We start from the raw sequence: 27,041 nt of genomic DNA on the forward strand, positions 1-27,041 counted from the left end.
GATGACTACATCAGCATCTCTTGGCTTGATCCCAGCTATTAAGGTAATCCAACCAGCTTCATTGCTCTGATTAACAGTGCAAACATCCATCTGCCGCAGATTTCTACAGCCTGACCTTACAAATAGGCTAAGAATCACACAACAGGCAAATATTGCATTTACTCAAGTCTTGGTTTTTGTGTCTTTCACATCACATGTGAAAGATCAACTGCAGAGCTCAGATGGAGCTGAGTAGTTCTTTGAAAGATTTAACTTAGTAAACTAATAATAACAGGTCCCAGGAATTGAGCATCAGCTCCTGGGTATTCTATTATTCCTGAAACATTCTTTAGATTTTCTGTACTGAAGCTCTTACCTTGGGTAAAAGCTTTATATTGGGTATCCAGGGAACAGATGCAGTAGAATAGTTCTCACAACTCTGTTTGCACTGAATAATCCTGTTTCCTTGGCTTAAATGTACAAGTCTGGGCAAACAATTGGATCAGGGAACATTCAAGTCTTTTTTTTTTTTTTTTAAAGAAAATTATCTGATTCATGCAAGGACTGAGAATACAGAGATGTCATTTTAGTGGCATAACACAAGGATGAAGTGATACAAACTGTTGCTCTTGAGATCCCTGGAGCTACATTTGTTTCCATCCTTTATCAGACCAAGTTAGTCAACTTCCCCATTCCTTGTAAGACACATCACAATTTCTTTCCTGAAATTCCCTTTGTGTGCCTAAGCAAAAGGCTAGAGACTAAAAGTAAGACCAGAAATGGGGTAATAAAGTAATGGAGTCTCAAGAAAGCATAGAATATTTGGATTGAGGTGGGTAAAGTACAAATTAGACTTCCTTCCACAATCTGGGCTTGAAAAGCAACAGCCTGTAACTAACTGACAACGCTTTCCCTCTGACAGTAAGTTCTAAATAACAAGGTAGTTGCTGTAATAGAGCATTTCATTGGGAAGAGTGAGATCAGAAACTTGTTTCTAGGGACACTGAGAAACTTCCAATGGAGACAGTGAGTAGTCCTGAAAATGAAAAATAAAATACAGCAGTTAAGGAATCCTACTGCAAGAGTGCCTTTCCACTTAAAGCTGACAGATAGAAATGTCTCAAAGAATGAGTTTAGAAATTGGCCTTGTCAATTACTTAATTGTAATATCAGTTGAATTTGCTGCCTTATCAGCTTTCCTTTGTGAAACTGAAAACACTGGTAAGTGAAATAGGTGATTTGTGAAATCCTGAGCCTCTTCAGGATTTTTGAAAATAGCTCCCACTATGTCCTGCAGATGAGAAAAATAGCCATTTCCCTCATATGTCCTCACCGAGAATCATATTTGGAAATCCTTAGTTCTAAGGTGATATTACAATATCAGAAGAAAGAGAGCAATACAGATTTTGAGTGCCCCCAAGCACATAAGTTTAGATCAGTCCAAATTAATCATAGTTGAGGCACTCACCGATTCATTACATATTTAAGAAGTAATTGCAAATTACAAATTTATTTAAAGTTTTCATCTTTTGGAATAAAAAAGTTTAAAAAACAAAGAAATTATACTTTTGTTATATCCTAATTGCTTAAGTGTGTTCTTTTGAAGTTTCAAACAAGTAAAATAATATTAAAAACTTTCAAATCTTTACAGAGAAAAAGAAAACCACATTAATCATTAAGCTTCTGCATTTTCTTTATTCTTTCCATAGATGAATTCACAAGTATAGAAACTGATGTACATTTATACTCTGAAGTACAAATCTCTGACAGCCAAGCAATTATTCAGTTTATTTCATTATGTGCAATGAGGTTTCATTTTTACCTGCTGTGGAAAGCAAAGTAGAGGTTCAATGGAGAATAACATTAAATATTGATTATGTTTAAGAAAATTTTGTAAAATATACTTTTGACAACTATGTATTTCTTTTTTAAAGTAAATACAGCTTTAGATATAAACCTTTCAAAAGTCATCTTTGAACAAACAGCTTTGAGATGACATGTTTGCAAGGTGTCCTGCGCGTAACAAATCTTCCCAGGCAGACGAATGAATTAATTCACAGGCTTTTATTGGGGTTCTGCTCCCAGGCGAGGTTCCCGGGGAAGTCGCACATCAGAGATTGGGAGGGCTCCTTTTATAGATTCAGGGCATGGGGGTTAAAGGTTGAGGCGGGTCTGATCCTCATTGGTTGACCTTTAGGCACCCGCGGGGACCTTGACAAGGACTTTTCTTCCCCGGAAGTATAGGCCTTCCCTCCTTGCGGTTCCCAAAGCTACCAATGTTATTTCTGATTTGATTAACCTCAAATTGTCAGTAGTCCTCTCAAAAAAAAAAAATGAAGCCAGGAGAAGACTGTTTTCTTCTTTTCCCCCCATATGATCAGCTAAGGAAGACCTGAAGCTGTAGGAGAATGCATTTCACAGATCTCTAACACAAGTTTGTGAACTGTCAACTAAGAACACCACCTCTAAGATGGATGGTTTCATTCAATCCCTGTTTGACCAATTTGAGGTTTTCTAGATCATCTCTTATGATGCTAAACAAGTGGTTAAGGACTTCCTGTTGTTGTTTCAAAAGCTGCTTGATGCCTCATAGCATATCTGCATCTATGTAACATCTTTCTTCAGAGCTGACTACTCCAAAATGATTCTGCATCCTAATGTAGGACATTATTAGTTCATTTAGTTGGCCCTTGAACTGAGTAGCTACATTTAATTCACACTGGGTTGTATCCAGCTAAAGTGGCAATTGTTCTTCATCAGCCTGGATTGCATAACCACTCTTCCTTTGAATCTCCTGTTTGATTAAGACATGTAAGTTTCAATGACAAAGATTAGTGGTTTCATCTTGTATTGGGAAATTTTTGCCAGTTATATCTGATTCATTTATAGTTCACCAGTATCTTCAGATATATCTAATCTGGTCTGATGTTGCTTGATCATCTGATCTTGAAGCTTCAGTCGTCAGAGAAGTTCTTTGAAACCCACCATTGGTACAGAAAGTTGACTTGCTCTACAATTAAGTTACATAGGAATGACAAATATCAAGAGTGGCTTCTAAAGTAATAAAAATAGAATGTACAATGTCTAAGGCAGTAAAGGAAAATATATACTTAGAAAAATATTTTTAATCCAAAAGAATGTGAGAAACAAGAAAAATGAAGCTTTTCTAAACTACCAAAACAAATCAAAGCACACAGTTCAAACATATTAGTAATCATTACAAGTGAAAATGGATTAAATAATAAGCATGCAGAAACTTTGAAAGCAAAATAAGATAGAAGCTATACTATGCAAACATATGACCAAAAGGAAACTAGTATCGCCAAATGAACGTGAAACAGAAGAGATAAAGAATAGATGAATGGTCAAACTGCATTGCATCCATACCATAGAATACTATTTGGCAATAAAAAGGAATGAACAATTGATACAAGCAATGATGTACATGGATCTCCAGAGCATTATCCTGTATGTATGTGTCCATTTTTGTAACATTCTTAAAGTGGAGCAAATATAGAAATGGAGCACATGATACAGGTTGGCAAGCGTTAGAAATGGTTCGGTAGGGAGCATGCGTGTTTACAAAGGTGTAGCAGAAAAGAGATTTCTGCAGTGATGGGATAGACAAAACAAATGTAGATAGAGCAGACAATTTCAATCCTATGCAAACTCTTCCATGGAATGAAAAGAATTAATACCCCCTAATGAATCTTATAAGACAAGTGCAACCTTTGTATCACAATTGACAAGATCGGAGGCGGGTGTTCAGTGGGACAGTCAAGGCACTGCGTGGGACTCCTGCCTTGCTATTAAAGCACCTGGGTCTGCCAGCTTCCTGCTAATGCACGCCCTGGAAGGCAGCGAGTGATGGCTCAGGTTCTTAAGTCCCAGCCCCCTAGATAAAAGGCCTAGAACAAGTGCGCGGCTCCCAGCTTCAGCCTGGTCCAGTCCTAGTTCTTGTGGGTGTATGAGAAATAAATCAGTGGATGGAACATTTCTCTCTCTTTCTCTGGCCCTCTGCCTTTCAAATACATAAAAATATATAAAAAATTTTGAAGAAAAACTTAAGATCAATATGGAAACGAAAAATTACTAACAAGTCTCAGTTATAAATATAGATGTGAAAATGTTTTTTAAAAGTGGCAAATAAAATTCAGTAGTGTTTATTTTTAAAAGTTATAGTCAGCCAGCGCCGCGGCTCACTAGGCTAATCCTCCGCCTAGCGGCGCCGGCACACCGGGTTCTAGTCCCGGTCGGGGCACCGGATTCTGTCCCGGTTGCCCCTCTTCCAGGCCAGCTCTCTGCTGTGGCCCGGGAGTGCAGTGGAGGATGGCCCGAGTACTTGGGCCCTGCACCCCATGGGAGACCAGGAGAAGCACCTGGCTCCTGGCTTCGGATCAGCGTGGTCTCTCTCTCTCACTGTCCACTCTGCCTGTCAAAGAAAAAAAAAAAGTTATGGTCAAAGTTATAATAGAGTTGGATTAACATTTTAAAAAAATTTACCAAAGCTTGATTGAGGCATTCCAACATGATATTAAAATAAGAAGATCCTAAAAATTTTTTTAAATTAAATTAAAATAAAATAAAATAAGAAGATCTGGGGCCGGCACTGTGGCGTAGCTGGTAAAGCCGCTGCCTGGCCCAGCCAGCATCCCATAAGGGTGCCGGTTCCAGTCCAGCTGCTCCTCTCCAGATCCAGCTCTCTAATATGGCCTGGGAAAGCAGTAGAGGATGGACCAAGTCCTTGGGCCCCTGCACCCACGTGGGAGACCCAGAAGAAGCTCCTGGTTCCTGGCTTCAGATTGGCGCAGCTCCTTCCAGTCGTTGTGAACATCTGGGGATTGAACCAGTGGATGGAAGATATCTCTCTCTCTCTGCCTCTCCCTCCCTCCCTCTGCCTCTGCCTGTCTGTAACTCTGCCTTTCAAATAAATAAATAAATCTTAAAAGAAAAGACTACCCCAAAACAGCTATATAAATCTTGAAAAAGAAGGATAAAGAGAGGAAATTTACTCTGCCAAATAGTAAGATACATTGTAACACGAGATGTATTGGTCAGGGCAACAGTAGGCTGTACAGAAGTAACAAACCCCCAGAGTGCAGTGAAATAAAGGTTTCTCTCTTGCTCACACACATTTTAGTGATTAGGCAGCTCTACCATCTTCTGTACAGGTACTAGGGATCAAGGCTTTTCCTATCCTGTAGCTCTTCCATATCAACACTTGGTCTTTTATTCAGGTTTTTAACTACCTTTGCCCAGAAGTCATTAACATTACTTTTGCTTATACTACCTGGTCCAAATCAAGTAATATGGCCCCAATCTAACTATATGAGGGTGATGGAAGCAGGTAAGCACAAAGATCATTTGGCGAGTATTAGCTCTCCCTGTCATATCACAGTAATCAAAGTACCTTGGAAGAGATAAATAAATGGAAATGTTGAGAATGGCATGTAAATACAGAATTTAGCATAAAATAAAACTGACATCACAAAGCAATGAAAAAGAATGGGTTGTTTGGTTTACAATATTGGGAAGATTGGCTCACTATTTGAAGGAAAATAAAATTGTGCCACCTCTTAGCAGTGAGTATAAACTTCAACTCTAGAAAACGAAAGATGTAAAATATGAAAACTTTAGTTATGAAGTTAATAACAATAATAGGAAAATACTTTTGGAGCCTGGAATTAGATGACAATTTCTAAACAAAACTTCAAACTAGGTATCACAAGACACAAAAGATTAATAGATTTTATTACATAAAAATAATAATTTCTATTCAATAAAAGACATTATGACAGTTAAAGAAAATTTGCAATATCTTTATGAAAAAATTAATATATAGCATTTAAAAAGTGCTCCTATAAACCCTAAATAAAAAGAGAACGACACTGCCGTAAATTGACAAAAATATATGAAAAGTATACTCAGAGAAAAGGAGAACTAAAATGCTTAGAAACATGTAAGGAGGTATTCAAACTCACTACTAATCACATAGTTTTTAATGAAAAATCAATTAATTATATTTATTTGGTTGGGAAATAAAAAGCATAAGGATGCCAATTGTAAGTGGGGGTGCAGGGATAGAGGAACTCTGATGCACATAACTGATTAGAGGTTAGATTGGAGCAGCTATTCCAAAGAGCAATCTGGGAGTACTTAATCAAATTAATTATACATGCACTCTATGGCCCAACAATTCCGTTTGTGTTATATATAATCCAGAACACTTCTTGCACAAGTCCTTAAGGAGACACGCATGAAGACACTCAGCACAGCGTCTGAGGTAATAGGGAATTGGAAGCAGGCCAGTTTCCATTTTTTTGGAAGATGAAGGAAATCAGATTGGATGAACATTGTGGCACATAATGCGGTAGTTAGGAACTGTAGACTAGATGTACACAGAATAACAGGGGTGGCGCTTTACTAAACAACTAAGAAGGCAGTACCTTTCTCTGAAGGGAGGAGAGAACTTCCACTTTGACTATGGCCTTGTCTATAATGTCGGAGTTTGTGAACTCAAGAGGCTTTCATAGCCCTGGCAGCTCATGACAAGAGCCTCGGGTGATTACTGACGTCATAAATAAGAGTGTCAATTGTTAAATCAACAATGGGAGTCACTGTGCACCTGTTCCCCATGTAAGACCTCTGCCCTTAAGGTGTTGTACTATGTGAATTAACAGTAAAACTACTACCCAAATAGTACTCTATACTTTGTGTGTCTTTGTGGGTACGGTCTGTTGAAATCTTTACTTAGTATATACTAAGTTGATCTTCTGTATATAAAGATAATTGAAAATGAATCATGATGAAGAATGGGATGAAAGAGGAAGTGGGAGATGGGATGGTTGCGGGTGGGAGGGAGATTATGGGGGGGAAGCCGCTATAATTCAAAAGTTGTACTTTGGAAATTTGTATTTATTAAATAAAAGTAAAAAAAAAAACCTAAGGAGTGGAAAAAAGAACAATGAGATCCACAGCATCATACTAGCCTCTAAATACATGCATACAAAATAATGTTTTATTTAAAACCCAAACAAAAATATACACATCAAATATATTGGAACAGATGCCTCTGGAGAGGAGGACAGAAGTAAAAAAAATTGAGATGATGGGTTGGTGCCGTGGCTCACTTGGTTAATCCTCCGCCTGCAGCACCGGCATCCCATATGGGCGCCGGGTTCTCTCCCAGTTGCTCCTCTTCCAGTCCAGCTCTCTGCTGTGGCCCGGGAGGGAAGTGGAGGATGGCCCAAGTCCTTGGGTCCCTGCACCCATGTGGGAGACCAGGAGGAAGCACCTGGCTCCTGCTTCAGATCGGTGCACCGCTGGCCGTAGCGGCCATTTGAGGAGTGAACCAACAGAAGGAAGACCTTTCTCTCTGTCTCTCTCTCACTGTCTATAACTCTACCTGTCAAATAAAAAAAAAATAAAAAAGGAGTGCTCTCCATGCAGCTGGCAGATGAGAAAAGAGAGTGCATAGATCAGGCTTGGGGAGGTTTTATGAGGGAAAATCTGAAATACATCACTTCTACCATAATCCATTGGCCATAACACAGTCTCATGGCTGCACACAGTCAGAAGGGACATTGACCACTATAATGTAGCAGACTTCCCAGGAGGAAGCAGAAAACATGGATATTGGGAGTACCAGCAACCTCTTACATAATGTGTAAGAGCTTTATGGAGGGAATTAGAAAATGTTATTACGAGGCATTGATCATCCAGAATGCTGGTCTAGGTGCCTGCTTTCCTGACTTTGGGCAATGGTTTTCAAAGCCATTGGTATCTTTCTCAGGACTCGCCTGGTTTCCAGGTCCCTCCCTGCACCCTCAATGTACATGGTCAATAACATCTTCTGTTTTCCCTGCATCCATATTCATTTACCAAAATATAAGAGGAGAGAGAAAGAGGCAGGTAGGGATTGGGATTAGAGAATGGGCACGGTGTCAGTAATAGAGGCTGGGAATGAATATCCTACTTTTACTTCTTCATATTTTCAAATAATATTGCAGCCTTAAAAATAAGCATCAACGTGCAATCATTTGTACAATCAAAAAGAAAATCATTGAAGTGATTGTCACTTAAATTAGCAAGGAATCAATTTGGGGGAAAATCTCTTATAAAAATATTTCCAACTTAAAAGGGAGGTCTCACTCGACTCAAGTGCTTTAGCCCAATTAAGTTTTACAAATGTTTTGTTTCTCTCCACACAAGAAGTGGCTATAAACATGATGAGGCGTTTGATAAGATTTTAGGCTGAATCGTTCTAAACAATGAGATTCAACCCTGAGCAAAAGGAAGAACTTTGAGACTGAAACAGCCAAGGGTGTGAAGGATGAAGAAATGGTACCATCCTCCGTGTACTATCAAGACAGAGGGGAAAGATGCTGTTGCCCTGCTCCCTACCAGTATTCCAGAGCCTCTCATGCCCTGTATTCAGGCACCTCACTCTGTTGATCACTCCAAAACCTACACGCACAGGTGACCATGGGCGTGACCTGAGTAAAATGCCTTAGGCTCCTTTCCTGCTCCTTCCCCCACATTCCCAAAGGGGTAAGTCCCCCAACAGAGAGGGGAACAGTATTCCTGCCACTGGAAGTCAGAACAATCCCTCTAGAGCTCTGAGCTGAGGGTTTCCCAGAAGCCTGGAGGTGGTTACGGGGTGGGGGGCAGAGGTGGGGGGAGCCCCGTGGATCTCCCTGCTGTCTTCCCTTATTCACAGTGCCTGAGCAGAAGTCTCCTTGGCCTCTGTCTTCTGTCTACCCTGTAACTGAGGTCTTTCCCAGGAGGCTGGCCATGCTTACACAGTTTCTGCCTGCCACACCGCATGCCCTTTGGTCCCCTCTCTCCACCAGATTTGCCCCCATGTCTAAGGAATGCTGACATACTAACTATGATTGACCTAGACCAGGTGTTCTCAGCTGGACAAGTCAAATTGGGAATTGTACACGAGGTTGTGTGTTGGGAGTGAGGGAAGGGTATTCATGAGTTTTCCAGGAGAGGGAGGCTATAATTATCAACATGCTCTTAATGGGAGGTGTGACTCCCAAAATAGTAAGAACCACTGACCCAGAAGGTCTTTGCTTGTATTTTTTCTAAATAGATGATTTTACTTTTTTAATAATGAAATTAATAGCCATTGTACAAGTTCTAATGCAAAAATGTTTTCATTCATTTAATACTTCTTTGTTAATCACCAATACAAAATATTGACAATACAATGGGAAGAAAAGCAGACTAACTATTTGCATTCATGAAATTCAAAGACCAGTGGTGCATATACATTAATCAAATAATCACACAAGTGTATTTTTTTAAAGATTTATTTATTTATTTGAAAGGCAGAGTTACAGAGAGGCAGAGGCAGAGAGAGAGAAAGTCTTTCATCTGCTGGTTCACTCTCCAATTGCCCACAATGGCCGCAGCTGTGCCAATCGAAAGCCAGGAGCCAGGAGCTTCTTCCAGGTGTCCCACACCGGTGCAGGGGCCCAAGGCTTTGGGCCATCTTCTACTGCTTTCCCAGGCCACAGCAGAGAGCTGGATCGGAAGTGGAGCAGCTGGGTCTTGAACTGGCGTCCATATGGGATGCCAGCACTGCAGGTGGCAGCTTTACCTGCTATACCACAGCGCTAGCCCCACAGAAGTGTATTAATAATTATAATAATATATATAATGTTGCCATGGTAGGATACAGGAAACTTGGTAAAACCATACAATATCTATCTGGAAGCAGTCACTTTCCAGGTACCTCTTAAAAAGCATGACACATAACCTATACAATCCAATCCCCTGCCCCCAACGCCAAAAAAAATTCTAAGAACCTTCCAGTCAATAGAACACTAAACTGACTTGGAAAGCTTCCCCCTTCCCTCTTGAAGCATACATAAATGATAGAACACACATTTTTTCTAAAAACAGAAATGTATTCATACTCACAGTCACAGAATGGAAATCCCCAAGACACAAAGAAGGAGCTAGCAACAATGAGCTCAATATAAAGGCAAACAGATGATATTGGCTTTAAAGGTTGAGGGCAAGGGTTTAATCTCATATGGTGACAAGAGGCAATGCTTCCGGGCAGTGAAAGGTGGGAAGCTAGTACAGAGCTTCTGTCTAAATCCAGGCTGCACAGAAGCACAATCAAGTATGTGAAATGACTGCGAAGCTTTTTCCCACACACAGCAAAGACACATGACAAGAAAGCTTGCTTTTTATGTAAGGTGATGAGTGAATAAGGAGCCCCTTGGGAGTAATCAGAACCCAGGCCAGCTTGACCCCTAGGTGTGGAGTGAATTTCTAATTCCTGCAGGTTAAAGAACCCAAAAGACAGAAACAACATTAAAATTAATCTGGGGGCCCGTGTTGTGGTATAACAGGTTAAGCTGTCAACTTACAACACCAGCATCCCATATCAGAGTGCCAGTTCAAGTTCCAGCTATTCCCGCCTCCAATCCAGCTCCTGGCTAATGGGACTGGAAAGGTCCAAGTATTTGGGTCTCTGTCACCCATGTGGGAGACTAGGAAGGAGTTCTTGGCTCCTGGCTTTGGCCTGGCCCAGTCCTGACTGTTGCAGTCACTCGGGGAGTGAACCAGAAATGAACCAGAGGATGGAGGATCTTTCTTTTCCCCCCTCCCCTCTCTGTGTGTCACTCTGTTTTTAAAGTAACTATATAATTTTTTAAAAAACGTAATCTTAAATGATGAACTTCGTATAGCCCTAGCAGAGGCAAGCTCAATAAAAGAAGAGAATTACATCAGTCAAATATAGATCTCAGGAATTCACCTGAATGGCAGGCATTTGTTACAAAAGTTAAGAAACTACTTGAAAGTGTCTGGTTTGAGTTTCAGCTCTGCTTCTGATGCACCTTGCACTAAAACACACTCTGGGATGCAGCAGATTATGGCTCAAGTACTCGGGTCCTTGCCACCATGTGAGACCCTGGCTTTGGCCTGAGCTAGCTCTGGCTGTTACAGACATTTGGGCAGTGAACCGGAAAAGGAAAGATTCTCTCTCTCTCTCTCTCTCTCATAAGTAAAATGAAATGAAAATAAATATTAAAAAGAACAATCAATCATCCATAATGTAGTACACAATGATAAAGCAGTATAAAATATGAGTGAGAAGTTTAAAGTCACGTCAGAAAAAGGAAAGTTTTAAAATATGCCTGTAAGGAATGCTTAAAGAGAAGAGCATGAGCAAGAGACAATATTTGAAGAGATCATGGCATGGAATTTTCAACGACTGAAGCAAGATAGAAATCTTCACGTTGAACACGTGAGTCTTGAGCAGTATAAATAAAAATAGAGCCATAAGTAGACATGGCACAGAGCAGCATCTGTACTCAGCATCACATTTTCTGTGTTTAGGCTTTCCATAAATCTTTCCTGAAGCAAGGAATGGGGAAAAAGAAAAAGTAAGAAATACGGTGTGAGGGAAAAGCAGGAATGCAAGTTTATATCTAACACAGAGTATTCTGGAACGAGCATTTGGCTCAGTGGTTAGGACACTGCTTGGGATGGCCACATCCCATATCGAAATGCCTGGTTTCAGCCTCAGATCAACCTCTGATCCAGCTGCCTGCTAATGTGCATCCTGGGAGGCAGGAGATGATGGCTCAATTACTTGGGTCCCTGTCACTTGTATGGGAGACCTGGATTGAGTTTGGGGCTCCCGGCTTTGGCCTGGCCCAGCACTGGCAGATGGAGGTATCTGGGGAGTCAAACAGCAGATGGAAGATCTCTATCTGTTTCTCTCTGCCTTTCAAGTAAAATGAAAATAAAGAAATAAACATTTTAAAATTTAAAAGCACATAGTATTGTGTAATCTGTGTACACTTGTACATATGTATATATGCACATTCTGTGGTGCACTATCAAACTTCTATTTTAAGAATAAATAAGAAAACATCTTCACAGGGAGGAGGAGAAAACTCTCTCCAGGATTTCAGTCACAGAATAAATGACAATGTTTACTAGTTTCCTGTGTCTGTAATCCCACCCCTCAGTAAACCATTGTGTATTCGTTTCTTTCTAGCTATTCAGAGGTTTCCCTTGGGGAAATAAACTAAATGAGCCCATTGGGAATGGCACTAGTTGTTGGTCAAGCCCCACTCTCTACTCAGTTTATTTGCTTACATTCTGCTTTCTCCTAGACGTTAAACTCTGAGCATTGGTCCTTCAAGCTATAAATACCAAGGTGACCAACGTATAACAGTGGTAGCTTGTGTGTGCTAACTGAAACATGAAAGATTTGGAAGGGGTGGGGAAGATAGACTGAGAGAACAGGTAAATTATGGCTAACAGTCTAAAGATACTTTTTGAAAATCTTGAATCTAATTAGGCTGGCCTCTCTGATATGCCTAATACAACAGTGATACAGGGAAGAATAAACACAGAATTAAGAATTTGATATTAATCAAATCCCAGTTCCACGTTTCTCCCAGAATAACTCCCTTGGGGTTTTCTATTCTCCAAATTTTCCTAGTCCCTTGTATTATTTTGATAGGTGACTATTTATATCCATTGTCTGTGGATTTCAAAATTTATCTTATGTTATACTTAAATAGAACTATTGGAGGGTCAGATAAGATCTTTGGCAACAACAAAACATAAATAACAGCACTAAAAGGAATACGTTTACAGCAAGAGAAATAATGGCTGGGATTGGAAAACGTGATTTTCAAATTTAAAAATGTAGTTAAATTAAATGAAAGAGGAAGTGTCACTATTGAGAATTAAGGAAGCGCTCAGGAAGACCAAGTGAAAATTAAAACAATGAATGAAACTGATGAGGGAAAAGAACACCAAAAAACATACAGCTTTTAAAAAAATCGCTTTTAACTCAGCCACTACCATTCTGATAGCACAGATTTAAGAACTGTGTAGGAAATGCTACTTAGACTTTCTGTAAACGTTCCTAAAGGTTTCCTCTTGCTGCAGTCAGGGAGCAGTGAGGAAACAAGATGCCTTGATGGAGGTCTGATGCTCATATTCGGATTCAACAGTAAAGAAATACTGTTTGATTTTGAGTGTCAGCACCCATGGAAGGAAATGTGAAAAAAGTGTAGTAGGTTTTCCACATGAAAAACATAACAATTGTGGAAGAATAAAAATTAGGAAAAAAACTGACTGGCGCTGTGGCCAGCAGAGCCTGCATCCTATGTGGGTGCCAGTTTGAGTCCTGGCTGCTCCACTTTTGATCCGGCTCCCTGCTAATGTGCATGGGAAAGCAGCAGAGGGTGGTCCAAGTGCTTGGGCCCCTGCCACCTATGAAGGAGACCTGGATGAAGGAGACCTGACTTTGGCCTGGCCCAGCTCTGGCTAATCTGGCCATTTGGGGAGTGAACCAGCAGCTGATGGAAGATCTTTCTCTCTCTCTCTCTCTCTCTCTCTCTCTCTCTCTCTGATTCTCTTTCTCTGTAACTCTTCCTTTCAAATAAATACATCTTTAAAAGAATTTCTAACAGAAAAGTGTAGCTGGGTAGATTTGAAGATTGGGCAAAAAAATTTTTAAAAGAAAGAATTTTCAAAACTATGGGGCTGGCATAATTCAGTGGGTTAAGCCACAGCTTGGAACACAGGCATTCCATATTGGAGCAAAGGTTAGAGTCCCAGCTGCTCTGCTTCCAATCCAGCTCCCTGCTAATGAGCCTGAGAAGGCAGTAGAAAAGGCCTCAAGTACGTGGGTGATCCAGATGAAGCTCCTGGCTCCTAACTTGGCCTGGCCCAGACCTGGCTATTGAGGCCATTTGGGGAGTGAATCAGCTGATGGAAGATCTCTTTGTCACTCTACCTTTGAATAAATAAATCTTTAAAAAAAATTAAATCCAATCATATGTTGTTTGCTAGAAACACATCTATAATAAAACAGTAAAGAAAGATTGTAAAAAATGAGGGACAAAGGACTATTAGGTATTTGCAAAGAAAAAGAAGAGAAGATTGCAAATGTTAATGTAAGTCAAAGTGGAATTTAAACTTAAGCAGGACAAAAGAGGCTTTAAAAACACAATTTAAATCATTATATGTATGAATGATAAAAGACTTAAAAACAACTTATTGTGATTATTATGCACCAAACAAAATTGCAACTAGACAGATAAAGCAAAAATTATTGAAATTAAAAGGAGAACTTTAATTCACCTCTATCAAAAGTGTATTTTTAAATATTTATTTATTTATTTATTTGAAAGGCAGATATATATATAGAGAGAGAGAGAGAGAGATCCAGTCAGAGAGACAGAGTAAGATCCATCCCCTGGTTCACTCTCTAAATGGCCCCAAGGGCCAGGGCTGGGGCAAGCAGAAACCAGGAGCCAGCAAATTCCTCCAGGGCTTCCACGTGGGTGGCAGGGGCCCAAACACTTGGGCCATACTCTGTTGCTTTCCCAGGTATGTTAACAGGGAGCTGCATTGGGAGTGGAGCAGTCAGGAATCAAACTGGCTTAACCTGCTGCACCACAGCACTGGCCAATCCAGTCCATGAAACAACAGACATGGAGTATCTAAATAATTAATCAAAATTTTTATTTCAATATGCAGAAATTTGCATCATATAAGGAAAAAATGTACATATATTTTCTTACATCTATGGAAATTTAAGAAAAATGGTCTTAACAGGTTCAGAGTTTCTTGTGGCAAAGAAAATTTTTCGCAGTTACATTTTGGTAGTGCTTATAAAATCTGTATAAATATTTTTTTAAATGAACTGTACATTTTGAAGATAAGAATTGCATGTTGGCCGGCGCCGCGGCTCACTAGGCTAATCCTCCGCCTAGCGGCGCCGGCACACCGGGTTCTAGTCCCGGTCGGGGCGCCGGATTCTATCCCGGTTGACCCTCTTCCAGGCCAGCCCTCTGCTGTGGCCAGGGAGTGCAGTGGAGGATGGCCCAGGTGCTTGGGCCCTGCACCCCATGGGAGACCAGGAAAAGCACCTGGATCCTGGCTCCTGCCATCGGATCAGCGCGGTGCGCCGGCCGCAGCGCGCCAGCTGCGGCGGCCATTAGAGGGTGAACCAACGGCAAAGGAAGACCTTTCTCTCTGTCTCTCTCTCTCTCACTGTCCACTCTGCCTGTCAAAAAATAAAAAAAAATAAAAAATAAAAAAAAAAATAAAAGAATTGCATGTTGTGTGAATTACATCTCAATTAAGCTGTTAAAAACAAAAAAAAAAGAAAAATGGTTGTAACCTGGCAACATAAAAATGCATTAATATATTCTAAAAGGGCAAGAATGTATAAGCATATATTCTTATCTTATTCTTATCTTTCTGTGTTTGTCATCCCACCCTTAACAAAATAAAATTAGAAATAAATATGGGGCTGGCTCTGTGGCATAGTGGGTAAAGCTGCTGCCTGCAGTGCCAGCATCCCATATGGGCGCCAGTTCAAGTCCCGGCCTCTCCACTTCCCATCCAGCTCTCTGCTATGGCCTGGGAGCAGTGGAAGATGGCCCAAGCCCTTGGGCCCCTGTACCCGCGTAGGAGACCCGGAAGAAGCTCCTGGCTTCAGATCAGCACAGCTCCGGCCATTGCAGCCAACTGGGGAGTAAGCCAGTGGACGAAAGACCCCTCTCCCTCCCTCCCTCCCTCCCTCCCTCCCTCCCTCTCTTTCTCTCTCTCTGCCTCTGCCTCTCCTCACTCTGTGTAACTCTGACTTTCAAATAAATACTCTTTTTATTTTTTTATATTTTATTTTATTTAATGAACATAAATTTCCAAAGTACAGCTTATGGATTACAATAGCTTCCTCCCCCCCATAACTTCCCTCCCACCCACAACACTCCCCTCTCCCACTCCCTCTCCCCTTCCATTCACATCAAGATTAATTTTCAATTCTCTTTATATACAGAAGATCAGTTTAGCATATATTAAGTAAAGATTTCAACAGTTTGCACCCACATAGAAACACAAAGTGTAAAATACTATTTGAGTACTAGTTATAGCATTAATTAAACACCTAAGAGTAATTGTGTATTAAATTACAGAGTTCAACCAATAGTTTTAAGTAGAACATAAAAAATACTAAAAGGGTAAAGTATTAAGTTCTTTTTTTTTTCTTTTTCTTTTTCTTGTTTGTTATATAGTTTTTTTTTATTTAATAAATGTGAATTTACAAAGTGCAGCTTTTGTACTGTTGTGGCTTCCCCCCCCAACCTCCCTCCCTCCCGTGGCCCTCCCCTCTCCCACTCCCTCTCCCTCTCCCATCCCGCCCTTCATCGAGTTTTATTTTCAATTACCTTCATATACTGAAGATCAAGTTAGTATATACTATGCAAGGATTTCAACAGGCTGCACTCACACAACCGCACAAGGTATAGGGTATTGTTCGACTAGTAGTGTTGTTTTTAAGTTTCATAGTAGAACACATTAAGGACAGAGATCCTACGTGGGGAGCATGTACCCAATGACTCCCGTTGTTGATTTAACAATTGGCACTCTTATTTATGATGTCAGTAATCACCCGAGACTCTTGCTATGAGCTGTCTAGGCTATGGAAGCCCCTTGAGTTCACCGACTCTGAACTTGTTTAGTCAAGGCCATATCACAGTGGAGGTTCCTTCCTCCCTTCAGAGAAAGGCGCCTCCCTCCTTGATGGCCTGTTCCTTCTGCTGGGGTCTTGTTCACCAGGATCTTTCATTTAGATTGTTTTTTTGCCACCGTGTCATGGCTTTCCATGCCTGTGAGACTCTCATGGACCTTTTAGCCAGATCCGAATGTCCCAAGGGTTGATTCTGAGGCAGGAGTGCTGCCATTCTATGAGTCTGCTGTGTGTCCTGTTTCCCCCGCAGGATCATTCTCTCCCTTTTAATTCTATCCTTCATTATTTGCTTACACTGGTCTTATTTGTGAAATCTCATCAACACATACCCTATCTTTTTTGATCGGTTGTTAAATACTCTTTTTAAAAAAAGAAATAAATAATAAAAGATGACCATAAAATGTTAACTGCATAATAATTTCTCAAGGTTCTCCAAAATTACCCCTGGGTCAGAAAGGAAATTAATGATAACATTGAAAGCTGTATGGAGTGCAAAGGAAAGGAGAATACATTGTATTGTAACATATAGGGCATGCTTAAAACTATACTCAGAAAAATACAATCTTAATTACCATTATATTCAATAAGACCATAAGAAAAGGAAATGAGCACTCTTAAAGAATTAGAATAGTACAACAGAAGAAATTAAAAGACAGTAGAAGGAATTAGCAAAATTAAAGTTAAAATTAATGACCAAAAAAAGTCATACAAATGACAAGTAAAAAGTTGGTTCACTGAAAAGACTTAAAATGAATAGAATTTTTGTGACTATGACTAAGTAAAAAGTGAGAAAAAGTAAAACCACACAAATCATACAACTGGCAAGAGGCTAATATCTAAACCATATAAGGAACTCAAACAACTCAACAGAAAACAAATAACTGGATTTAAAAACGAACAAAGGATCTGAACATACTAGTGGGATTATATCAAACTAAAAAGCTTCTGCACGGGAAAGTAAACAATTATCAGAATGAAGAGACAGCTCATGAACTGGGAGAAAATACTTGCAAATCATACATGTGATAGGAGGCTAATACCCCAAATACATAAGGAACTCATCCTACTCAATAGCATGAAAACAAACAACCCAATTTTAAAATGGGCAAAGGATATGAAGAGGCATTTCTCAAAAGACATGCAAATGGCAGGCAAATCTATGAAAAAACACTTAACATGCCTAATTAGGAGGCAACTCCAAATTAAAGCCACAATAAAATATTACCTCACTCCAGTTAGTATAGTTATTATCAAAAAGACTGATACTAAGTATTAGTGAGGATGTGGAGAAAAGGCAACCATTGCACACTGTCAGAAGGAATGTAAATTACTACAGCCATTTTGGAAAATAGCATGAGAGGTTCCTTAAAAAACAAAAAATAGAACAACTGTCATGTGATACAGTAATGTCAGTTCTGGGTATATAGTCAAAGGAATTCAAGTCAGTATGTCGAAAGGCATCTGCAGTCCCATGCTCACTGAAGCATTACGCACAATAGCCAAGATATTAAAGTAACATAATTGTTCATCAACAGATAAAGAAAATGTGAGACACACACACACACACACACACACACACACACATAGATATAATAAAATACTATTTGGCCTTTAAAAAGAATTGTGACCACATGCATAAATCTAGAGGATATTATACTAAGTGGAATAAGCTGTGCATAGAAAGACAAATACCACATGAACTCATTCATATGGAAACCTAAAAAGTTGCATACATAGAAGTAGAGAGTTACCAGGTAGTTACCAGGGGTGGGGGGTAGAAGGATGGATGGGGAATGGGAAGATGTTAATCAAAGAATACAAAGGCTTAGTCAGAAAGGAGGAATAAGTTCTAGTGTTCCACTGCACAACATAGAAACCATAATCATAAGTAATGTATGTTTCAAAATCGCTAGAAGAGGGGCCGGTGTTGTGGCGTAGCAGGTAAAGCCGCTGCCTGTACAGCTGGCATCCCATATGGGCGCCAGTTCGAGTCCCAGCTGCTCCACTTCAAATCCAGCTCTCTGCTATGACCTGGGAAAGCAGTAGAAGATGGCCCAAGTGCTTGGGTCCCTGCACCTGTGTGGGAGACCCAGAAGAAGCTCCTGGCTCCTGGCTTCAGATCAGCGCACTCTGGTCATTGCAACCATTTGGGGAGTGAACCAGTGGATGGAAGATCTCTCTCTCTCTCTCTCTCTCTCTGCCTCTGCCTCTCTGTAATTCTGCCTTTCAAATAAATTAAAAAATCTCTAGAAGAATGTATTTTAAATGTTTTGATGACAAAGAAAAGCCATGTATGTTAGGTGACGTACATAGTAATTATCCTGTTTCAATCATTCCACAACGTATACATGTATCATAACACCACACTGAATCCCATAAATATACAACTGCTCTCATTTTCAATTAAAAATAAAAATGTTTAAAAAGACTGAATCATATAGGGCCGGCGCTGTGGCACAGCAGGTTAACGCCCTGGCCTGAAGTGCCAGCATCCCATATGGGTGCCGGTTCAAGACCCCGCTGCTCCTCTTCCAACCCAGCTCTCTACTATGGCCTGGGAAAGCAGTAGAAGATGGCCCAAGTCCTTGGACCCCTGCATCCACGTAGGAGACCCTAAGGAAGCTCCTGGCTCCTGGCTTCGGATCGGCGCAGCTCCGGCCGTTGCGGCCAACTGGGGAATGAACCATCAGATGGAAGACCTCTCTCTCTCCCTCACTCTCTGCCTCTCCTCTCTCTGTGTAACTGACTTTCAAGTAAAATAAATAAATCCTTTTTAAAAAAGAGAGAAAAACAGAGGGAACTTCAGCATAGTATGTGATATAAAAGTACTGTAAAAAGCTAGCACTGAAAATACTTATATCAGTAGTAGAAAATTCTCACAGGAATTTTGAGAAATTAATCAAAGAGAGCCATAAGCATAGCATTTGCGTGAACCACATCAATTTTCCAAACCTATACTTGGAAACTCTTTTGAAACAAGGTCCGTAAAATGTGAATGAAAGAAAGAAAACCTGGAGTGTGCATTTGGCCCAGCAGTTAACTTATCAGTGGGGACCCTGCATCCCATATCAGAGTGCCTCGGTTCCAATCCTAGCTCCACTCAGATTTCAGTTTCCTGCTAGTGCACACCCTGGGAAGCAGCAGGCGAGGACTTAGCACTTGGGTTTCTGCACCCAAGTGGGAGGCCTGGTTTGAGTTCCCAGCTCCCGCTTGAGTCTGACCCAGCCCTGACTTCTGCGGACACTTGAGGAGCCAACCAGTCTATGGAAGCGTCCTATATGTAGCTCTCTCTGTGCTCGCACGTGTGTGTGTGTGTGTGTGTGTGTGTGTGCCTTTCAGATTTGAAAAAGCAAAACCCCTCCCCTGAACCTTAAAATACAACGCTTTGGGTGGCACTTCTATCAGAATTGAATTCCATCATCATAAAATCACCGTTTGGACTGGGATAAACCATTTATATTTCTTAAACTGTTAGATGAGAACAAAGCCAAATCAGCAGGAAATCTGATTTCCTCAGTTTACCGGCAGCCGCCGCCCTCCCTAAAGAGAGGACACTGCTTCTTCCCTGTCGCCTCCAGTGGGCTCAGTCATGGCCACCATCCTGGAACTCTGCCCTTCGCCAGAGGACTGAGAGTGACAACCTCCTGTGTGACAGCGCCAGGACACCAGCGTGTGGCCTGGCCGTGTCTCACCTGGCACTGTCCCCAAGTCCAAGTTGATTGGTGTAAGTGATGCCCGGTGTGGAGCACCGAAGTCCAGGCCGCACACTGGGCTGCGCCGAGCTGAGCCGAGCCCCTCAGTCCTGGCTCTGTTCAACAAGGGATCTGAAACATCTGCATCCTGTCACATCCCGGGTCTCCTTCTGACCACCAGGGTGACAACCACCATTTTCTATGAAGCGCACAGCATGTGGTCACGGGAATTAAATGCTCACCGGAAAGACACAGAGGGACAGAACACCTATGCTGATCCTCTCCCAGAAGGAGGAGCTAAAGACAGAAGGGGGAGGGAGGGAGAGGAGAACGGGAGGAACAAGGGGCCGGGAAGAGGAGCTGTGCCTGCCTCACCGTGCCAGGTTAACCAGTTAACTTCATTTTTACCCCAGGTATAACAGTCACTTAGCACCTCAAGTTAACAATGCTTTGAAATCTGAATCTTTTTTTTTTCACGTGTTCAAGCTACATATCTGAGTTAGGGAACAAGCATGTACTCATTGTCTCTATTTTCCCAAATAGCTTCATTGAAAATTTACTGGTTTTTAAGGAGAAAAATTTTAAATTGGGCTCTGAAAATTTATCTGGGATATGATTGAATTTTATGCAAATAATATATAAATATAAGGATAGTGAAAGTGTCCGGAGGGGTAGACATAGGATTTCCATTTGTGTGCCTCTCCTTGGCTGCTACAGTCTGCAGGTTTTTGTTGCTTGCTTTTTGCAGCTCTCCGCTCTGATTCTGTACCTTCCATCACATCCACTCCCATGTCCTCAGTTACCTGTCCTGGCTCTCAAACCCTTCTTTAAGGCCTGGTCTTCTCCGGAGGGCCAGAGCAATACATTCAAATGACAATAGGGTCGTCAGCATTTTGGCATAGTGGATTAAGCCACTGGAACATCTGGGTCCCATCCCGTATGGAGGGCCAGTTGAGTCCCAGCTGTTCCATCTACAATCCAGCTCTCTGCTACTGTGCCTGGGACAATACTGGAAAATGGCTCGAGTGCTTGGGCCCCTACCACCCACGTGGAAGTCCTGGATGGATTTCTCTAGGTTCTAGGCCATTTAGGGAAAGAACCAGAAGATGGAAGATTTTCTCTTCTCTCACAGTCTCTCTCTCTCTTCTCCCTCCCTCCCTCCCTCTGATTCTGCATTCCAAAAAAAGACATCTCTTTAAAAATAACAATAGGGTACCTCAAACTCAATTTATTTTAAATGGATACATCTCCCCCCTTTTCTCTCACTTCACAATAGAAGCAAACAAAATGTTCATTCTTTTTTCCTTCACCAAACCCAACAACTTTAAACCAACCAATCCCTGTTCCTCCCAAGACAACACTGGAATAGGGGAACAATATGGAAACGTGGGGCTAAAACCAGGTCATAACTGCACAGAGAGTTTTACCCTTTCCTGGCCTCATACACAATCAAGATAACATCCCAAACCAACAAGGAATATACTATGGAGGTGGGTGAGATCATTTCTGAGGAAACAGTGTAAGTCCTCCAAAAAGAAAAAAAACTCCATTCCTTTGAGAAATTATTTTAACAGCTGCCTTGTATAAATGAAAAAACTCTACACAGCAGTCACTTAATAAATGTTAACCTTTATTGTTATTATTATTTATTAAATGACACCAAAACATGGCAGAATGCCCCCAGCAAAACAAAGTTCAGCCAACAAACTATCAATCCTGCATTCTAGGTACTTAAAACTGCTCACTTTCTTGATTGACTGCTATGTGTCAGCACATGGTCAGTACCTTGTGTATATTATCTCATGTAGTCCTCACAATAACCCTTATAAGAAGCCTCCACCACTCATCTATCATTTCAAGGAGGAAAACTTCAACTCACCTCTTTTTTAATCTAAATATTTTTCCACTCAGTTTATGCTCCAATCAATCTGCTTCATTCTCAATATTTTCATTTTACAAAAATTTCCTTTTAGATAATATATTCATTTCAGATAGTAAGAACACATAGATGAATAAAAAGTAAAAAAAGTTAAGATCAGTCATTATCTTTTCACCCAGATACCTACTGCTACTATTTTGGTGTTTTTAATTCCAGAGTTTTTGGTGTCTTTTAAACCTGTTTTATTATTTTCAAAACCTGGACTCCTCTATGAACAGTATTAACTAGCCTATCTTTCTCACTTAACATTGCATGATGGATATCTTTCCTGGCAATATAGATTTTCACCGCCATATTTACCATAGCCTACTGTGTGAACATTCCTTAAACTGATTCAACCAATCCAGTGTGCTAGACACTGAAGTAGTTTCCAATTTTTACTACGTGAGACAGGGCCAGGATGAACAGCCTCAGACATGCCATCTTTGGTCAATTATTCAATTACTGCTCAGGACAATGTGTTCACATATTTTAAGGCTTATGATATGTAGTGCCAAATAGCCACCACCAGGGTTTAAGAGGGCACATTTTGCCACACTCTCATTGACACTGTGGAGTATTGAGGGGAAAGTGGGAACTTTTATATGGCTCCCAATTATTTTCTGGCCAAAAACACTTAGCGGCTTTTGGTGTTCAATGGGATGATAGTCAAACAGCCCTCCACAACTAGTTTTCTCCCAGTTTTCCCAATGCATTTACTCTTACACAATCTCCATTCAAAGCTGACTGTCATAGGAAGAAGGTTCCTACCTCAATGCCTTTCTCATACCATTCCTCCCTCACTCCTGTCTTGCAGAATGCCCAGCCACCCTACCCCCTCAGGACTCATCTGCAATGGCTGCCTCCTCCAGGCAGTGTATTACACAACAGCCTGTGCCTGCTCTGTGCTCTGAGGACGCACCTCCGACAGTGAAGATTATGGATCTAGATAGCCTAGGCTATCTTTCGTTTTGCTATGTTTCTTACCTCTCCAACTAGATTATCAACCGAAGGACAAGGCGAGTTTCTTTCTTCTTTCATTCTTTTTGTCATTCCAACATTAACACACAACTTTATTAATGATACACCAATGCAAATGACAGAAGGGAGCTTACTTAATGACGAATTGGTTCACTGTCACTTATGCAGAGGAAATAGTAAAAATATTGCAATCTAGGCTGCGAAGTAAAAAGCAACAAACATGTTTTCAGAACAAGTAGTGATATTCATTCATCCAGCTAAAACCTGAAGTCCAACTAGGTTAGATGTCAGCATTGACAATACAGTATGATATTCGTTATTCCAAATTGACAGCCGAAAGGATTCCTTTACCATATAAACAAGGTGGAGAAAAGGAATAGTTTACAATGTGTGTTGCTTCCAAACTACAAAATCCAGAAGTTATTCCTGACCCTTTGGGAACATATGCTCAGTCAGTTTAGCCATGAATTTTCCAACTTTTACCTTCACCAAAAAATCATGGTGACTTTCTATCCCCAGAACCTTATCAGCACACACCTGAAATTCTTTTAAAAAGACAAAAAGTGAACCATCCCCAAACTGATTCTGAGTAAGCTCATTTTCATCCCATTTAAAGTTGTCAATGATATTCTCAAATATGATCAGAAGTTTCAGAATAATCTCTTTGTTCTCCTTCTTATTAAAGAGGGAGCCCAGTGAAGATGGTACTTGGGCCCTGAAAAGGTCTCTAGCCATGGCTGGATTTTCAGCCAAATTCAGAAGGAGTTTCAAAACCTGCAGTTTGGTTTCTTCATTTCCCGCTGAGAACAAACGAACGAAGTCTGAAATGGAATTAGCAAGCATGTGCTGATATTCGTTAGTAACAGTCATATTTGTAAGCAACCTTAGGCCAGCCAGCTGCACAGAGGAGTTCAAGCGAGAAGTGACTGTGTCGTCACACACTTGATTCATGTATATCTTAAGCCTGCGCTGATTTTCAGTATTCACACTCAAGTTGTTCAGGACAATCAAAGCCTTTTCCTTAACTATGGGGTCCCGAGTATTGAGGATCTTGGCAACAATGGGGAGACCACCCAAATCACGAATAATATCTCTGTTAAATGCATAAGCCGCATTGTTACCCAGAGCAATTAAAGCCGCCTCAAGAATGTAAGGCTTTTCAGACATCTCAACCAAGCAAAGAACTTTCTGTAGCTCTTGGGGGGACAGAATGGTATCATCTGAATTAGGGGAGGCCCGTTTCTGGACAGCGCGCCGCGCTCGGGTGGCCCTGGCCCTTGCTCTGGCCCTAGCTCTGGTCCCAGCCTCAGTCCCAATCCGGGCCCAGGGTGGATACCACACTATGCTCTTGCTCTCATTGCTGTCATCATCATCGTCGGACCAGTCATTGTACCTGGCCCCCATACAGTCCCCAGCATCATCGACATCCCCGGGCCCCCCCTCAGCCATCTTCTCCTTGTTCTGTTTTCTTCCCCGGGTCAGTCTATAAATGCAATAGCAGGCACCAGCTCCAATCACTAGGCCTGCAGTCACCCAGCCTACTTTCCTGGCGTAGCCCATGCAATCGTCCCTGGCGATAGCAGGGACCAACAAATAGGGTAGTCACTCAGGGTGGGGGGAGAGGGCTGTGGGCCTGGGTGCAGGCCTGTGGAGGGTGAGGGTCTTCAGCCACTTCAAGGTCACAATGGCCTATTCTGGAGGGAGACCTGGTGGTGAAGGAAGGAAACAGAGTTTGAGTTTCTCTTCTGTTTGCGTTGCCCCATGCAGGGAGGGCTGGGAGAAGAGCAGGTGAATGCTGGGGGAGGAAATGCAGATGGTTGCCAAATCTCTATTCCTTTCATTTCAACCTCTCCCTACCCAGGCCCAGCCCATTCCCACCCTGAGCTGAGATGCAGGCAATGTGGGCCACAGCCTCTGCTGGAGCATCAGTCCCCTCGATCTAAGACATTCCCAGGAAACAGCACCCTCGCACTAACCTCCTCAAGACAGGCACTTGGCTCGCCCTTCCCTGGAGGTGTGCCACACCCAGCAATCTCTCCGATCTGCAGAGAGAACGGAGCCAGTGAGAACAGAGGGCATGATGGATTCTGACTGTAAATCTGTCGCTTGCCTGATTCAGCACCCAGGTTGTCGGATTTTTTTTTTTTAACATCACTGCGCCATCCAAAACACTGCACATGCTTGCCCCCTCCCTAACCTGAAATGGGAGGGACGTAAGGAAAATCAGTAGGATTGGGTGAACCTGTGCAAAGGGCGGCTGATTGCCAACCCCTCCCCCACCCCAGGCAGCCCCCAGCCTACACCGACCTCTTCTGATCCACAGAAACTTCCTCCCTTGCTTCAAGCGGTGCCACCTGCTACAGCAGACCTGCAGGATGACAGATCGAAAACATAGGGACTAAGTGCTGTTGAGAGAGGAGGATTATGAACAAACTCTCTGATAGGTTTCCCTGCTGTCATCCGACCCCCCCCCACGCACACACAACACACACACACACACACACCGCACGCCATTTCTCCACAGTCTGTGGAGTGCGAGAAACACACTCACACTCAGAGCTCAACCTAGATTATTCCCTTCTCTAGCTTCTCCCACCCCCCACTCCCAGCCCTCCTAGGGTCCCTAGATCTTACCCTCAAATCGACCTTCACCGATCCGGGTTAATTTCCTTCCTCTCCTCTTGCCTGGCGTTGTGCCGCAACCTAAGAAAAGCCTGGTCCCCGGGCAGAGGCTCGGACCCTCTAGACGCAGAACCAGGTCAGGAAGCCGCAGCCACGGGCAGAAAGACGGGACACAGCAGCTACTGCGTGTTTGGTGGACGGACCACTCCCCAGAACACGAAACTCCTTCCTAATCCGGAGGCCTGGTTGCCAAGGGTTTCCCACCCCTGTTACCCCTCTCCGGGTTCTGCTGACACGTCACGTTGTACCCCACCACCCCTGCCGCACCCCCATGTGCAGCCTTTCCCCGCCGGCACCGTCCTGATAGACCGGAGGCAACACCCAGGCCACACAGCTCCCTTTCCCGATTGCGGGCCTCGGCTCCCGGCAGATTCCCCTCTCCGGATTTCTCTGGGCTCCTCCCCAAACAACCCCCTGCTCACCGTTCCGCAGCATCGAAATAAGCTGCGGGCGGGACGTATGCCTTGGAAAGTGGGCAGCGAGCAGGAGAGACGACGGAGGCGCCTCCGGACTCGCGACGGTCTCCGCCCTACGCCCTCGGTCACCCGCTCTGTATGGAATCTCCCAGTCACTGACCTGCAGGGATCCGGGACAATTTCCTTCTCCTCCTCCTTCCCTCTGCCGCAGGCCCGCCCGCCCTCAAGGCAATGGGGAAGCTGGTACTCAGACGGGAACAACGACCAGGACAAGAAGGACTTCTGCACACGTCAGCTCTGGGTCACGTGACAGCTACGTCATCCACCAACTCGGGTCCCCAATTTCTCCTCCCACCAGCAGTGCGGCAGAAGAGGGCCCGCCCCCCTCCCTTCCCTCCCCCACACTAGGCCCTGTTACTCTTTCTTCTTGATAATCCCATCTGCCTGTGGTTGTGTTTCCCTTCCTTGGATTACCAGAAAGGGACAGCATCTTCCCCTGGGGCTGCCGGCCACTTGTACTTTCTTGAAAAATCGCCTCTCCCTTCCCTAAGGCTCCTGGGACAGCAGCGTCTCCCTCCACCTCCCCTCCTGGCAGCTATTAATGTCTACCATTTCCTCTGAAATCTAGTTCCACATCTGAAACGAACAAGCAATCAGAAAAGGAAACCCGGAATGAGAGTGTGTTTTTTTCACTTTCTTACTACTTTTTTGTTATTTTTGTTTGGCGTTTCTCTACCTCCAGCCAGCCTTCTTTTTATGAGAAAAAAAATCCTAAAAAGCTATTTTCATTTTAGGAAAAAAACAGGCGTGGAGGTGGGGGAGTGATGTTGGATGGCGGCCTT

At 42.4% G+C, this 27,041-nt stretch overlaps 1 protein-coding gene and 1 pseudogene across 5 annotated transcripts; both read right to left on the reverse strand.

The window, feature by feature from the left end:
• Nucleotides 1–1,657: 1,657 nt before the first annotated feature.
• On the reverse strand, nucleotides 1,658–21,136 carry LOC138847557 (nucleoporin p54-like; annotated as a pseudogene).
• Nucleotides 21,137–21,811: 675 nt separating this feature from the next.
• Nucleotides 21,812–26,531, reverse strand: ARMCX3 (armadillo repeat containing X-linked 3). 5 transcript variants are annotated; one of them, XM_051827453.2, is made up of 5 exons: nucleotides 26,360–26,531; nucleotides 25,736–25,843; nucleotides 25,409–25,469; nucleotides 25,078–25,143; nucleotides 21,812–24,807 (listed from the first exon to the last, which is right to left on the reverse strand). In XM_051827453.2, the coding sequence occupies exon 5, from the start codon at nucleotides 24,659–24,661 to the stop codon at nucleotides 23,522–23,524; it is 1,140 nt and encodes a 379-aa protein (XP_051683413.1). In that variant the 5' UTR covers nucleotides 24,662–24,807; nucleotides 25,078–25,143; nucleotides 25,409–25,469; nucleotides 25,736–25,843; nucleotides 26,360–26,531; the 3' UTR covers nucleotides 21,812–23,521. The 5 variants fall into 5 exon arrangements, with proteins under 5 accessions (XP_051683413.1, XP_051683415.1, XP_069922997.1 ...); XM_051827455.2 differs by having other exon boundaries at nucleotides 25,736–25,965; nucleotides 26,360–26,527; XM_070066896.1 differs by having other exon boundaries at nucleotides 25,736–25,965; nucleotides 26,206–26,475.
• Between the last annotated feature and the right edge of the window lie 510 nt (nucleotides 26,532–27,041).

This window comes from Oryctolagus cuniculus, chromosome X (genome assembly GCF_964237555.1).
Source record: "Oryctolagus cuniculus chromosome X, mOryCun1.1, whole genome shotgun sequence".
Taxonomy (NCBI): Eukaryota; Metazoa; Chordata; class Mammalia; order Lagomorpha; family Leporidae; genus Oryctolagus; species Oryctolagus cuniculus.

Bases quoted from the DNA above. Each gene is read 5' to 3' on its own strand.
- ARMCX3 (XM_051827453.2), bottom strand. From the start codon at position 24,661: ATGGGCTACGCCAGGAAAGTAGGCTGGGTGACTGCAGGCCTAGTGATT.